At 36.8% G+C, this 17,349-nt stretch overlaps 1 protein-coding gene across 1 annotated transcript; it reads left to right on the top strand.

The window, feature by feature from the left end:
- The first annotated feature begins 1,266 nt into the window (after window positions 1–1,266).
- Window positions 1,267–3,630, top strand: LOC145054140 (ras-related protein Rab7). The gene is made up of 7 exons (XM_079002284.1): window positions 1,267–1,526; window positions 2,035–2,061; window positions 2,444–2,543; window positions 2,647–2,793; window positions 2,908–2,988; window positions 3,079–3,224; window positions 3,343–3,630. Exons 1-7 carry the CDS (start codon window positions 1,474–1,476, stop codon window positions 3,407–3,409), a joined length of 621 nt encoding a protein of 206 aa, XP_078858410.1. The 5' UTR covers window positions 1,267–1,473; the 3' UTR covers window positions 3,410–3,630.
- Window positions 3,631–17,349: the final 13,719 nt, after the last annotated feature.

Below are 17,349 nucleotides of genomic sequence, written 5' to 3'. Positions count from 1 at the left end.
CACCTCTGTAATCAATCATCATCTTCTTCACCCCCACAACCCTACCATTATAACCTTACCTTTACCACCCAGAAAACACCACTAACATCCCTACATCCGTTACCCTCCAACATCCTCTTAAAAACCACAACTCAATACCAGAAGCCACCACACAAACACCTTGACACCAACCTTAACCTTCATTACAACCACTGTTCACCCACAACCATAACCTTCAATAATCGACATTCCAACTACCATCGTTTTCTTCCTGCCATGTTCACGCACACAAACACTTACCGTCATCGCCACAAACCATTTAATCTGAATCAAAGAGAGTGTGGGGTGATTCGAATCAGAATGAGAATACGAAGGGTGTGAAACAAACAAGACGAGAAGGGGGTGCATTCCACTAGTTTGTTATATACATGCGTGAGGGAAAAAGAAACACAAGCATATACCAAAGTTATTATTTCGATGGATTTCTTTTTCCGATAAAAGTGGCTAGGGTTTCATTTGAGGGGAGGGTGGTGAACGCAAAGAGGGTGTTGAAGATAGTGACTGTCGAAGACACTGTCAAAGACCACTGCTAATGGTAGTGGTGGCCGGCTACACACATATGATGGTGACTGCTTTGTATTAAGAAGAAGACCAGGTGGGCTACCGACCATATAAGGTGAAATTATTGTAAAAGACAAAATCAAACAAAGTTTTTAGTATTTGAGACATTTGTGGCAAAAAAAAAAAAATCAACTTTGGACGTAATAAGTTTTTTGTGTAAAATTAAGAGCTTTTATGTCAAAAACACTTCCAATTGGTGAAAACTTCAAAACCGAGTTTTGAAATCTTTTTTTGTTAGTAAAGTTGCCCACAACTATTCATGTATTTTGCAATTACTCAAGGCTATTTTGTGATATAAAGATGGTCATTTGATTGAATGTTATTTCATAAAGGTTGTCATTTTTGTGTTTGTCTTTTTATTAATATTCATAAAGAACTAAATACCTTTATCAACAAAATACGTCATTAAATTGACACAAATATCGCCGATACATATCGTGTAAACTTTAGTCTTTAGTTTTTAAACAAACTTATTTATAACAAATGAATGTTCATTAATTAAAATTAATAAAAATATAATATTACCAGACCAAAAAATTAAATGACTTGAATATATGAATGTATATTTAATTTGTAATAATTGATTTAAAAGTTATCACTTAAAAAGGTAATTTTCTAGCCCAAAGACTAGAAAGGTCCGTCCACTAATTCATAAATTAAAGAAAGTAAGGACTTGGGTTGATCGATCGATCCGTGCACCAGAGTCCAGACGGCCAAAAAGATCAAGAACCTTCACGTTGCCAACTGGGTTCTTGACTACCAGAATTAGCTCAAGATTCTTCTTACAATTTGCTTCTGATTTTATTTCAATCATCAGTTTCACTTCAATTCGATTTATACATCTTTTCCTCCGTCCGGGTCGATCCAATTACGATGCCTTCAAGAAGAAGAACGCTTCTCAAAGTCATCATCCTCGGGGACAGCGGGTCAGTTGTTGTTTTTGTTAAATCTGGGTTTATTTTGGGGTTTTGTACTTGATTCGAGTTGGAAATCTTTCTTACTTGAAGCTGATCTCGATTATTATGTTGTCAAAAGGAAAAGTTCGATTTGATCCTTGTGTTGGTCAAATTGGTTATTGACTGTTTTGATGAACAATTTTTGTATGGTTTAGTTCTAAATCACGAAGTTCGAATTTCGAATTGAAATAATCGATTTAGGTTTAGGGAGTATTCGGATCCAATTTCATATGAGTGGATGTATTATCGATTACTATATGAGAAACAACTTGATATAAATCGCGATCTCCAAGTGTAAAGTATCATAAAATCTGTGTTTTTGACAATTCGTTTCTGATCTAACTTCTCAACTTCCTAAATATTGGTATTCAGATTGCGTATGTCGATGCACTCCTCTCCTTTCATGTATATCTGTGGAAATTTTGCATAGATTTCATTCTCTGACTTGCTTACCAATTTGTTGCTTTATGTGATGCAGGGTAGGCAAGACATCGTTGATGAATCAGTATCCTGTATAACTTAAATTTGTTAGGGTTTATTCGTTTTCACCATTCACCTCCATTTTCCCTAGTCTTCAGGTGTAACAATCAAATAGGATCCACAATCACATTTTTCATGTCTATAAAACTCCCACAAGTTGAAATTTTAAAATACATGAAGCTCTTGTGATATGTGGCAACTGGCAAGCAAGAAGGTGTTTTGAAATGTGTTTTAAATTTGATTATTGCAACTTGAAGTATTGGAATCTAACAATTATATAATCAGTTAATTGTTTATAGAGATAGTTGGGTAACTTTACATTTACATCAATCTTATATGATATCATTGAAGATCACCCAAGCCATTATTGGGGATGATTATTGTTTGCCCTTAATGTTCAACTTTAGATATGTGAACAAGAAGTTTAGCAATCAATACAAGGCAACAATAGGAGCCGATTTCTTGACAAAAGAAGTTGAATTTGAGGATAGGCTCTTCACTCTACAGGTTAGTTGTTACTGATGCTCGTTTACTGAAGGGTGCTAAGAATGTCCTTAAACTACAAGTTGGAGGACCAAATCTGTAATTTGATATGTAGTGATTGTTGCAGATCTGGGATACAGCTGGACAGGAAAGATTTCAGAGCCTTGGAGTTGCTTTTTATCGTGGTGCAGATTGCTGTGTTCTTGTGTATGATGTGAATGTTCAGAAGTCATTTGATGATCTCAACAACTGGAGGGAGGAATTCCTTATTCAGGTATATGCTAACATGGGATTTGGGATAACATTTTATCCACCAAATATTATTTTATTATGATTATTATAGTAATAATAATAATAATAATAGTTGATTGGATAAAATGGGTTGCAGGCGAGCCCTTCGGATCCTGAAAATTTCCCGTTTGTAGTTCTTGGAAACAAAGTTGATGTGGATGGTGGCAACAGCAGAGTGGTATGGGAAATAAAAATTAAAAAAAAAGTTAAATTATGAAATTGATTTGTGGGTTTTTATTATAATAAATTTAAAATAATGGTTATGCAGGTTTCAGAGAAAAAGGCACGGGCTTGGTGTGCCTCAAAAGGAAACATTCCATATTTTGAGACATCGGCCAAGGAGGGGATCAATGTTGAAGAAGCCTTTCAAGTCATTGCTAAGAATGCATTGAAGAGTGGAGAAGAGGAAGAAATGTAAGTTTTCACTTTTAAATCATCCATCTCTTTTACTTTACCCATTTAAACGTAAATGGGTTGATTTGGGTTATATTATCATGTATTCTAAGTTTGGGTGGTGTTTTTGTGAATGAAGATATTTGCCAGATACGATTGATGTAGGAAGCAGCAATCAACAGAGGGCATCAGGATGCGACTGCTAGAAATCAATTTCAATTCTTTAAGGACTTGTGTTGCTATCATCTTGTACTACTACTACTCCTACAAAACGTGTTTTACTTTTACTGTATTTTGCTCACTTTGTTTGCTGCTGTGTGGATGGTTGGACTGTAAATGTGGTTTCAAGTTGTTTCATGGAGCCTGTGTGTTTGTGTGTGTTTAAGTTTAACCTTCATATTAATGGCATTGCACTCTATTTCTTTGAGTTGTGGTATTAGTTGCTTAGTTTTATCGATGAATCATTTTGTTTTGTGGGTTCCGTTGAATTGATTAAAATGTCCTTTTACTGTTTTGCCAAGTTTATTTGCAAGAAAACACACAACGTTTTGACCACTTTTTTGAAATGCACTTCACCGTTTTTTTTACCATTTAAATCCATAGTCTACTGCTTTGTGTTTTGGCAATTGGCATGATTGGTGGGTTACGATGTTATCGAACAAACATTATAGACTTATTTTATACCTTTTATATGACTGTTTGATAGTTGTTTCTTGAGGCACAACTTGGTTGAGTAAAACCCAACATATTATCAATAAGAGGGTATTAGACTGAATCAAAGGTTTTTAATTATGGTATCAAATTGTCTGGATCTAATGATTCATTATTTAACAAACTTAATTTTTATAGAAGTTTATATAAGAGAATTTTGGGAAAAAATGTTAATACTATAAAAGACTTTTTTCCCTCGTTAAACTTAAACTTTACTTTATATTAAAGGCTTATATTTTTTTTTTTCGAAAAAACAATCAACTTCTCATTTTTTTGGGAAGGAAATCAAGACCTTTTAAATTCTTTCCAAAATAACTCAATTTTTCCCAAAAGAACCTTCACATTTTACTAGTTTTTTTTTTCAGAAAAAGTGCCAAAATTTGCCAAAGTGAGAAAAATACAAGGTCATTTTCATAAAAAAAAAAAAGAAGTTAAGATTTAATCTGAAAAAGGAAAAAACACAATAATGTCTTTTATTATATTAACCCTTAAAAAAATGTTAAATATGTCTTGTGTAGAGAAGAGGTTTGGGGGTTTAAATCCTTCCCCACAATATCCTTTCATTTCTCAAGTTGTTATATCGATGTCATAGAAAAATAATTGTAAAACGTACTAATTGAGAAGTCACATCGATATCAAACGGACTATGTGAAAGGTTAAATGCATAACACTACCAGTATTTTAGGTGTGTCATGTCAGCCAAAAAAAAATATATCTGACACATAAAATCTAAAACTATAAGACATTGTTTGGTATGTTGTAATAGAAGAGGAAATAAATTTGATCATTATTATAGATTAATAAAAAAATGATGTTTAGTTGCCACAAATGAATGAAATTTAGCATTCCTCACGAAATATAATTCCTACTCTCGGAATGGAATGATATATATGTTATAATTATAAATTGCTTTTATTCATATAGTGTTCAATAAATATTAATCTTTTTAAAATTTTCAAAGCATCAAATAAATTATTGTTTTTATTTTGAAAAAAATAAACAAGAGTATTTCCTTGTTATATCTTAAAATTGTATGGTATCTAGTTTTTTATTTTGTAACATTTTTTTTATATCATTGACAATTATTTTTTTAAACTATTTTTAATATATATAACATGTATTTCGAACGAAATTTAATATTTTTTATGTAAATTATTTAACAAGTTCTATTTATATAATTAAATTTATTTTTATAAAATAACATTCTTATCTTTTATTTATCTAAATTTACTTTATTTAGTTTCTATTTATTAATAATAAACAATATATTTGAATGATTCATTTCATCCATTCGATCAAAAAGAATTTGTCAATGGAATGTAATGATTCATTCCATTAGGGTTATTGACATAAAAATCCTTAATTTTTTTGTTAATTTTATACGGTTTTGTCCCTGTAACGCATTTTGGTGTGTTCATCCCTAATATTTAGGGTGTTTTTGTCAGATGTGCCATTTAGGAGGTCATCCACTTGTTTCCCAGTAATGCCCATATCCATGTCCTAAGCCACCTTATACCACCATTAATCACCCTCCTTTACCCATTTTAGAAGCACATAGCCTTCGTCCTCCAATACACACCATCGGTCACCATTGTAACACGCTCAAATGCTTTTCCCCCTTAATTTGCCTAACTATTCCTGGACCAAATGTAATAACTGATGGGTTTCAAGCAATACATCAATCCTATGGTGTACATGCAAACCCTAATAGCTTTGGATCTAGTTTGTCTAATGAACATGCAATTGATATTCCAAAGCCATAAACCCTAGATCTAATAAACTATAACTGAAATTAGGGTTTAGATTTTACCTTTGATTGTTATATAGCAATAACAATCAATCCTTGGCTTCAGAAAACCTAGTGCCTCAAGTGTTGCACCTCTAATGGAGTCACAAACACCACTAAGCAACTTGGATGAAGAGGGAGGAGAGAGAAGGCTCCAAAAATGGCTAGAAACCCTAAAGGAAGTATTCACCATGTTTTTGGGGCCATAAGGGTTCCTTATATATGTTGGCTATTAGGGTTTACAGCTAGGAAACCCTAATCTGACTACTTAAGCCCTAAGAAGCCCATGGACTCCCTCTTTAGAAGCCTTGGACGATTTCTAATGGGTTTCCCCATAGAATTCGTCCTCTCTAACTTCTATGGAGTCCATTAGCCCATCTATGTAATTATCTTATAATTACACAATAAGTCCCTTAAGTTTAATTAATCTCTTTTAGCCACAAAATTAATTCTTGACTAATATTAATTAAACAATATGATTTATACTTTAATATATTATTCTCATAATATATTAATAAATCATAATTAAACCTTTCTCTCCTTAATTCATCCTACATATTGCTATGGTGAAGGAAACCCAAAAGGACCATGCTCATAATCAGGTCAAGTACATACCAAAATAGTTATGGACTTAGACACTAATCCAACAGTCTCCCACTTGGATAAGTCTAATAACTATTTTGTATAACTTCAGAACCTGATCAGCAATCGTAGCTTTCAAAAGCTGCTGTCAACTCTGATCTTATCAGATAGCGTGCCCTTTAGATAAGGGATCATATATTCCTCCATTCTCAAGATATCGTATAGACACAAGACATGAATTTGGATCATTCTCTCTATAATGTTTCCCGACTTCCGATTTATGACGACTGACAACAGACTACAATTAAACACATCAACTTAGTCCCGGCTTGGCCAAGCTCTTAGGGTGTCATCACAAAATCATTGAGGGGCCCACATATATCGCTTTTATCTCACTTTGGGTAAAAGGAATGGATAAACTTCGACTCAAATGCTCGCTTACACCTACTGATCGAATCACATTCAACAATAAATTTTATAACACCAAGTTACTTGTAACATCCCAAGTCAGAATCAAGAGTTCAGGGGGTAAAGTGTAAGTTTAGAAAAGAGGAACTCGACGAGTAGGAGCTGCAACTCGTCGAGTCTAAGCGTGTGCCGGACACATGTTAAGTGACCGGACTCGTCGAGTCGGAGGCTGGACTCGACGAGTCCATGCTGGAATATGAAACCCTATTTTTAGGGTTTGCACCCTATTTAAAGAATGATATGCCTTCATTTTAGCCTCTATATTCCCTGAGTGTTCCAGAGAAACCCTAAATCGTGAGAGGCTCCATTGTTGAGGATATTGAAGCTTGGAAGGAGAAATTTGTGAAGAGAAGTTGGAGGAAATTGAGGATAGCATCAAGAGGGCTTGTGGATTTGAAGTCTACATTAGTTTAGACCCATCTTTGGGGTAAGAAGCCACTGCCTTAAACCTCTTTCCTTATTGACATCCATGGTGGTTGTTTTGGGGATTCTTTAGCTTGGTATTGGATCTATTTCGGGTTTAGAGGTTGGATCTGACGTTGCAACTTCAGATCTAGGTTGTATTGGAGCCATAAGGGCAGAAAGCATCAGTCTTTGGGCTTGTTTGAGAGTGCCTTTGTCCCAAAACCTTATTGTAGCTTGGTTGGAGCTTGTTGAGCCTTGCATGCACGTAAAGTTGGAAACTTTACGTGTGAATCTGGCCCTAGGAGTCCAGATCTATGTATTGGAAGCAATGGAATGGCCTGTGATCGTCTGTATGAAGATGTCACGTTTGGACTCGACGAGTCTGTTCTTGGACTCGACGAGTCTGGTCGTGGAACCCTAGCCTTTTCTGGTTAAGCCGTGTCTTGGTGAGTTGAGGGGCAACCCAGTGAGTTGAGCAGGATGAGATTCAAAGATTTTTGGACTCGGCGAGTCTTGGGGTGACTTGGCGAGTTGAGTCGTGATTGGGAGTTTATGAGTAAAGGAAGTCGACGAGTCGACGGGTTGACTCGGCGAGTAGGGTCAACCAGGAAGGTTGACTTTGTCTGAGGACTTCGACTTTGACCAAGGGTTGACCAGTTGACTTCCGGGGGTATTTTGGTACTTATTGGTTTTGGTTATTTGGTAATGTTTAGTGGTGGAGTTCGTGTCGGTGGTCGGAGCAGCGTGATCTTATTCTTCAGTCGGCAGTTGCAAGTGAGTTATCCTCACTATACTAACATGGTCTACGGCACCAAGGTCGGCCCTCTATCGGATGGAAATCCAGGTATTGCTGTTATGTTATTGCTTTGCTATGTTTACATCCGGGTAGTTAGGATGGTATATGTTAGAGACCTGGTTAAGGTCGGTCTCCTGATAGTTAGGATGATATATGTGTGACCGGAAGGTCTTATGTGCTATGAAGAGTATGAGATACATGTTATTAGATGTTATGAGAGTTGTATGTGTTATGTTACGATATGAGCAATATGTTATGGACCGGAAGGTCATCATGTTATAGAAGGTCTTATGTGCTAAGAAGAGTATGAGATATATGTTGATAGATGTTATGAGAGCTGTATGTGTTATGTTACGATATGAGCAGTATGTTATGGACCGGAAGGTCATCATGTTATATGCGGTTATGTGATATGTATGTGCTATGTATGTTATGTATGATAAGGACCGGAAGGTTAAGATGATAATTATGTATGTGCTATGTATGCTACGTATGGTAAGGACCGGAAGGTCAAGATGATATGGACCGGAAGGTCAACAGAGTATGGACCGGAAGGTCAACAGATTTATGGGATGGAAATCCCTTGAGACATTCGGATCGGAAGATCCCATGGAGTTATGGCCTGGAAGGGCGTATGTGTTGTTATGGCCTGGAAGGGCGTATGTGTTGTTATGGCCTGGAAGGGCATATGTGCTGTATGTAGTATTTTGGGGGTAACTCACTAAGCTTTTGGGCTTACAGTTTCAGTGTATTGTTTCAGGTACTTTAGGAGATCGTGGCAAGGTGAAGGCGTGATCGTACCGCTCCTCAGTTTTATGTTGATGTTTCTGGGATACTCTGATAATAACTGAACTGAAAACCTTTTTGTAGTAACTTAATGAATATGGGTTGTTTTTGAAAAGTTTAAATTGGTTGTAAATTTTACGATCGTTACATTATTGGTGCGTTTACTTATCATCAATGTGCAACCGCCCAGCAAATAACAACTCACACGTCTCGGTTTCAAGAATATACAATATTATCGTCTCACAATCACTCGTGATAAAATCCATGAAGTGATTCAGGTGAGCATGGGTTTAATCCAATACTTTAATCTTATCAAAGCACTCATGAACTCTTCAACAAACTTGTGTTATGTCTAAACACTTTAGACAATCTACAGACTCTTCATGACAGTCTTCCTTCATACGTACTCCCAACGTATGACCGACTGTGGATGTTTGAATAACCTAGTTATTCTAGAAGTCAAAACATACAGAGTGAAACAAAATAATAATGTTAATACTATATGGCCCCAAAACTTTTGTGCATAAATAAAACACTTTTATTTAAACACCGTATTGATTACTCATTATTCATTGCTTAATGTTTCAGAAAATCAACTTATTACTTGAATTACAACAATAGTTGTCCCATGCTCCTAGCATGCACACTATGTTTCCTATGGTCCATGCTTTGTGAAATAGATCAATTGAAAACTTTTCCAATGATGCTCATTTCACAATTCCTAATCCTCATCGTTAGTGTAAGAATACAAGGTTCTTGCCACTACTAGAATATGTTAGATTCTAACATTTTATGCAACAATCCTTTCGAAAAGTCATAGCACAAAAGTCACCAAGACTTGGCCAATGAAAAATACAAGGTTCTCTATCAGAATTTGTTACAAAACAATTCTATAGATGTGATGTCTCTCACTCAAAGTACATTCCTTTGAACATCCTTTTTGCATAAAATTTTCTAATCTAGACATAAATTCTTAATTTCCAACTCCCAATATGGAAACATTTCCATATTTGCCATATGACAACTCATTCTTAATAGAATCTTATATATTCATAATAATGTCGATATGGTCCATCCAAGACTATGCTTCCAACTACTCACAAGCAAAAAATCCTTGGCGAACCTTAGATCGTCCTTTGATAGTTGTTTAATTATTTTAGTCAAAACCGTTCTAGTCCTTTTTCCCTCTTAATGCGCTAAGCATTTGGAAAATTTTAGAATGATCAAACATTATAGCATATGCAATCGATCCTATACCCGAAGCGTATGGAAAACGATTGATAATGTCTCACATGAGGACGTGATACTTTACCAGTCTTCTGCTATAATATTTCTAATTGCCATCTTCTCACAAATTTGATTCTGAAAAGGGATGCCGTAATCATAACCAAATTTAGAGAATGCAATTATCCTTTCCATATATAGAATTTCCTCATGTTGAACCATTCCAACACAACATTCATATATATATTTGACTAAATTTGATTAAAATTCCACAATCTAAGCCTTTAGATTTGAAATGAAGTATAATATTCTCTCCCTTAATTATAGCAAAACAACTTTTCAACCCCTACAACTCTGCCAAGTGAATCTTTGTTTTCTATAATTAATATTGCTAACTTGCAATACTTGAAATAATAATCATGCTCCCACTAACACGATGATTATTACCATACAAGCATAACACTTATGCTCCCACTAGCTTTGACATATATCTACAAAACATATGAACTTTCAGAAAACAATGCTTATTGAATTCCTTAAGTTCATATTTCTAAATACTTGATGCTTTAATAAGCCTTTATCTAAGCTTCTTAAACTCATACACCTTTGTCTTAGAAAGCTCACATGTGTGTCTAAAAAACTTTAGAGCTTATGTTACTAAGTCCCAAATGTTCAAACTAATTGCCAAATCTCACAATTCGAACTATGAAGAGGGATGTCGTAATCATAATAGAATTTGAGAATACAATTTTCACAATTGCAACCTTCTTAAAATCTCTCTTAGTGAAAGCATTTCCTTACAATCATTTTCATGAAGGAGGGAAACCTTATGACACTTAGATTTTAAAGTGTATGTGTTCCAATCCATGTGAACTAAACTTGTTCAACCTTGTGACAAATCCAACTGTTAGGCGTGTCAAACCCAACAAATAAAGGGGTACGATATACTCCAAAACAATCCCACTATATTGCACTAAAAGGTAGTACAAGGCAAGCAGGGTCGATCCACAGAGACACGGGATAATTAGTCTATACCTCTTTGCGCAAGGTACTATGGTCACCAACAGTAAAGAGGGGGGGTTAGACTAAAATAATTAAAACAAACACTAAAAAACACAAGTAATCAACTAAAAAGGTGAATTAAATCTAGAAAAGGTAAGGACTCCAACCTCATGTATGACAACTTAGCAATGTAATTCCAAAATAACATGATATTTGTTTAATTCTATCTAAGTTGGTACTTGAAAGTGTTAACAAGCTCTAACACTTCCCATTCACCACATTAATTAACCAAAACAAGCTCTTTGATTAACCCTAACCTTACTAACCTAATCTAAACAAGCTCTTAGAATTAGATTATAAGATTGCATGAAGCTTTATGTGAATGTTCCCAACAACACCCAATACTCCTCATAAGCTCGGGAGTGTAAAGTGTATGAATAAGATTTACACTAAATTCATTCAATAGAGATCAATTTAATGCTTGTTACTTGTTCAATTTCACAAAACAATTACGGGTTTTGTAAAAGAGATAACTTGAATGACCTAACCCTAATTCAAATGGCCAATAAGAATCACAATTAGAATCAAACATTCGATTGAAGCAAAATCAAATTCATTAGATAGAAATTAAGAACAAACATCAAGTCATATGATTAGATTCACAACTAGAAAGTCAAAACATGAGTTGGAGAAATTAGGGTTCTAGCCACACATGGCTAGAACAAGATCACAAGTCTAAAAGATGAAATTAAGTGTAATTACAGCTTACAAAAACAAGAATTAATGTTTCCAAATGATTGACGGGCAAACCCTTGCAAAAACCTTCGAATTCTCCTCTCCAATGGTGCTCTGATATGTTGTATGTGTGTAAAAATGGCTCTTAACCCGTAATATGAAAGATAGGAAAAACTGTCAAAAGTTGGTTTTTGGGTCGAACACGGCCCATGTTAAAATAGGCTAAACTGACACGGGTCGTGTTCAGCAACACGCCCCGTGTTGATTTGAACTAAACTGACACGGGTCGTGTTTAGCAACACGCCCAGTGTTGATTTGCACTAAACTGACACGCCCCATGTTCAGCATGGTCAACATCTCCCATTTTGGTCAAACACGCCCCGTGCCCACTTTTTAGTGTAAATTCAACATGTCCCGTGTACCTCTCTGACTCCAATTCCAAACTTGATTTTTCCAACTTTTTCGTTCTTCGCCCGATCATCCCGAAATCTTCGCCAATGCTTCCCGACACTTTCCAAAGCGCGCTCCAACCTCCGGTTCACCTGAAAAGGGCATGAAAATGGTGCAAATAAGGTTGTTCACGAAGTTAACCTACATATGATGAAATGCAATAAAAGTAAAGAACAATTATGCTAGAAACATAAATAAAAAGGGCTAAAAGTTGTGCAAAAAGGGTGCACAGAATGCATCTAACACCAACTCATATGGACTGAACTTGTTCAATCTTGATTTCTCGCCTTATGGTAGCATGAATGCCCACCATTGCTTCCAGGATGTTAAGCAGCTCACCGTTACGTTATCAATGTACTTTCCATTGATCAGGGTGCCTTGCCTTTATGCAATCCAATTGAGAACTCATAGAACTCATATTGCATAGTTGACTTAATCTGGAATGGCACAGAAACAAAATTATGTCAACACAATAGGTTCCAACCTCAAGTCGTGTGCTAGTGATTAACTATTGGTTTATTCTTGATTAGCTCTTGAATTTTTCAAGACAATTGAGACTCCCACTAACCTCTTGACATATATGATTCTCTTATCAAGGAACTTTCCTTGACAAAACAAATATTCAAGAGTTAGTGCGAAATCTTATCAAGACTAACACTTCACATAACTGGTCCTAGTTGGTCTTTGTCTTATCCAAGACATCACAACTTACCAATTTCAAATGTACAAGAATAAGGAAACTTTTCCCAATTCCACATTTGTTGAGTGTTATTACTAAAGACGTGTCACTCAATTCGTAATCTTGGAGTATGACTCTAAGATTCGATATTGGAACGAAGTATGATTGACTTCTTGATTTAACCATTTCCACAGTTCCCAATTCCTATTCTTAGACATACAAATGTACTAAGACTCACTTAGAGGATCAATTGAGATATGGTTCTGAATCATTAAGACTTGTCATAAAACACGATAAAAGGTACTCTCCCTTCTTCTTAGAATGGATAAACTTTTATCTTTCTGCCTTCTTGATTCTTCTTATTCATTCTGCCATTAATTAAAACCTTTAAATCAACTCGGAATTATACTTAATCTTATAAGTATAATCATATTTACTAAACTTCAGTAAATCATGACGAATATCTTTATCACTCTTGTGGTGGAATTGCTCAACGCACAACCTAGTGTACTTGATCTCCTAGTCCTTCACTTGACACTTTGTTAAAGAATTAGTCTAATTTCCAAATATGAAGTTTCTCATTCATCACACAACCAAGTTGTATGATTCCAAGTTTCTGTCCAATTGAAACTTGGACGATGAGAAACTCTCCCTATTTGGTAAATTCTTGACATTTCCACAAATAACATAATTAAGAATCAAATCCATTATTGCTAATAGTAGAAACATTCAAACATCATTTTTTTCATACACGTATAAATAAGACAAAAAACAAATGTAACGTCCCAAAAATCACGACTGAAATTTTTCTTTAAACATTACTAAAACCATATTTATAAAAGCCATGTCATAATTCATAACATACATTCAGAGTATTAATTTAAAACACATTCTCATTATCAGAGTAAAACATCCCAGGCTGTCTAATTAATGGTGTGTGCCATGCGATCACCCCGAGCTCTTCCCTCCGCTACCGGAAGTACCTGAAACCAAAACTGAAAACCGTAAGCACGAAACTTAGTGAGTTCCCCCAACCTACCACATACCCTTCATAAACACATAATGCACATACTGGGCCACGCCCGCTATTCCTGGCCTCGCCCGCTACAACGGCCCCGCCGCTCCAGTCCCTGCTAGGCTTCGAGCCCCGCTCGGATATAAATATGTTTCTTTAAGGCCCCGCCTATCTCTGGGCCCTGCCCGCTAACCACATAATACAAAATAGCATATAACACATAATTGAACATACCCTACTGTACTCCTATCCTAAGGCCTCGCCCCTAACCTGTTACTAGTGAGTCATGGAACCCCGTCCAAGCTCCTACTGTAAGTGAGATATGGGGCCCCGCCCACACTTACTCCATACCTAACTCGGGCCTCACCCCTGCTCTGCTACTAATGAGATATGTAATACCATACATACTTTGCTATTGGTGAGATACGGGACCTCACCCACACTCACCCCCTACCAGGCACATACAGGCATCACACAGACAACAAGTATACTCTATAATGCAAACCACTCCTTGGGCACCCGCCCGACATTGGACCTTGGTCCTGAATATCATAATAGCAAACAGCGCCTAGGGCTAACCCCCAGGTCTTCCTATCCATAACTACATAGGTCGGCATTGTGGCCGTAGACCCATTCACACAAAGGGAAACTCACCTGCACTGTTGAACTTTTGCTGATAACCCTCTGACTGCTGACCGACAAATCTCTGCACCGCTGCTCCACTAGCTCCCCAAGCTACCAATATCAATATACATAACACTTAGATCCAAACAGAACTCTAGAAGCCAACTAAGTCCACTCTTGTCAAAGTCAAAGTCCTGGTCAAAGTCAAACTTCTTGACTGACTCCACTCGCCGAGTCAACCCGTTGACTCACCGAGACCTTGTGCTCTGAAACTCTCATAATACACCTCAACTCGCCGAGTCACCCTTCCGACTCGTCGAGTTGAACGATCTCTGAGTCCCATCTTGTCCAACTCACTGAGTCACCACTCAACTCACCGATCTAAGTCTTAACCAGAAAAGGTTGAGGTTCTGCGATCCAACTCGTCGAGTCCAAGAACAGACTCGCCGAGTCCATGGCAATATTCAACAGACTCGCCGAGTTGTTCTTCCAACTCGTCGAGTTCCTGCCTATCTTCATCCAACTCGCCGAGTCCACCCATGTGACTCGCCGAGTAGCTTCAGTTCTTAATCCATATAGTGGCTTTTTGAGCCATGCAGGGGCTCCATCTTGTAGATCCACTCTTCCAAAGTCTATTCCTCATGTAAAGTTGCAAAGTTTACATGAAACCAAGGAGCTATAGGCTTAAAACACTCTAGGGCTAGGGTTTGGGCAAACATGCTTTACCAACACACCAAAAACCAATACTTTATGGATCTCTGGGCCAAGACACACCTAGATCTAAAGTAGCAACCTCAGATCTGGACTTCTAACTCAAAAAGGCTCCTTATCATACCAAAATGGCTCCCAAAACATCATCCATAAGAACATCTAGAAGAAACAAAGGCAAGGTGACAGATTGTTACCTTCAAACTAATGCTCACAACAAAAGTGTTGGATCCTCCAACTCCTTAGTGGTCAAATCCTCCAAATCTTCCTCTTTCAAAAGCCCCAAACTCACTTCCTTCCTTCTCTCACTCAACTTAGGGTTTGGAATCGTGTATAGTAGCTTCTGGACGACAAGGGGGGGACTAAGGAGAGGACTTAAGGTCCTTTAAATAGGGTGAAACCCTCGGATTAGGGCTTTCCTCGATCAGACCAGACTCGCCGAGTCCACTTTGCTGACTCATCAAGTCGGTCACTTATTCCATAACCCGGATCCCGCTCCGACTCGTCGAGTTCACCTATGGACTCGACGAGTTGACCCCTTGACTTAGGGTTTTCCTTTCCTTTCTTATTCTTTCTGATTCTAGGTGTTACAGCAAATTTTATTTTATTGTGGAAAAACTTTGTCCTTACAATGCAACTAAACTAAAAAACTATGCTATTACATATTCCTAAGCAATTTATTCTAACTCCAAGTAGTAGCTCAAAATTCCAATCTTCAAACAATGCGATCAAAATCCATTTTCTTCACGACTAGATTCAACTCACTTCTTCCCTTAAGCTTCCTCTTTTTTTCGATCCTACAATACATCAAAATGTAATCTTATCACATCATGAATTAAGAATCTAGAATAGGAACTCAAAAGAGTTAGATAATGGGTTTTACCGGAAGTAGAGCCATATGCCTTGGCTTTCCCATCTCTTAGATCTCTCAGGTAGTTTGGGCAGCTTCGTCTCCAATGCCCGTTCTCTTGGAAATAAAAGCAAATGGACTCCTTTGGCACAACACATGGGACAATCTCATACTTAGTGCTTTCTGGACTTCTAATGTTGCCAGTGTCCATTGAAGTTTGGGAGTTTGATTCACCAGACAAATTTGCTTGACCAGCATGCCAAATCATTGTTGATTCAGCAACTATAAGCAAATAGGTGAGATCAATGAGAGTCACGTCGTGATCCATCATATAGTACTCTCTAACAAACTCACTATATGATTCAGGAAGTGACTAAAGGACCCACTCAACAGCCAACTCACCCGAAATCTCGACACCCAACATCCTTAACCTGTTAATGTGTGACTTCATCTCTAACACGTGTGCACACATAGGTTTCCCATCTTCGTGTTTACTTGCCAAAAGGGCTTGAGTTTGCTTGAACTTTTCAAGCCTTCAAACTTGTGGGTCAGGGAGAATAATTGGAGGAAGTGGAGGAAGTGAAGCATGATCTCTGGTTCCTCGATCATATCGTGGAATATCATCTCAATTTGGAAAACTTGTTCCATGGGATTTGGGAAGACCATTGTTAGATTCAGATATCTAGAAAACGGGAGAAATTCAAGTCAAGTTGATTAGAATCCTTGATGTAACACCCAAATGAAACATCAAGGATAGGATCCAACACAATACTCTACAACCTAGAAGAAGGATGCCATATTCTAGTTGCAGAATATTTGAAGGTAGGTAAATGACGATTTACCAATTATCACCATGAAAAACAAAAAACGAATTTAAGTTTTAAACGAATTGAAACTCCTAGATCTTTTAAGATTCATTGAACTTTTCAATGGCATGTTTAATCTCGATTATGCCCTACTATTTGCGACTGGGATGCTGAGGATCACAAACAAGGTGTGAATAACCATGTGAATCACATGATGCACTCAATGCTACTATCACCTAATCAGTGTGCCGGTTAGCCACTGTGACATCCCCAATTTTTACGGCCAGAAAAGACCGATTTTGTTTATGCTTTATAAAAATCAGAGTACTTCATTTCATAAAAAGGTTGCGGAATTTGTTCCCAGAAAAACATGGTAAATACGTTATTAAAACGTTTTCGAAGAAACGTATTTATTTCATTTTAAAACGTTTGGGATGTCATCGTTAATACAGAAACATAAGCATAAACAGAACTTACAATTATTTACACTAGTGATCTACATCTCTTTAAATCTCTCAG

The sequence above is a fragment of the Lactuca serriola genome, chromosome 5, assembly GCF_051521515.1.
Source record: "Lactuca serriola cultivar US96UC23 chromosome 5, Lser_US96UC23_V15, whole genome shotgun sequence".
Taxonomy (NCBI): Eukaryota; Viridiplantae; Streptophyta; class Magnoliopsida; order Asterales; family Asteraceae; genus Lactuca; species Lactuca serriola.
This window is presented reverse-complemented; position numbering and strand designations above follow the sequence as displayed.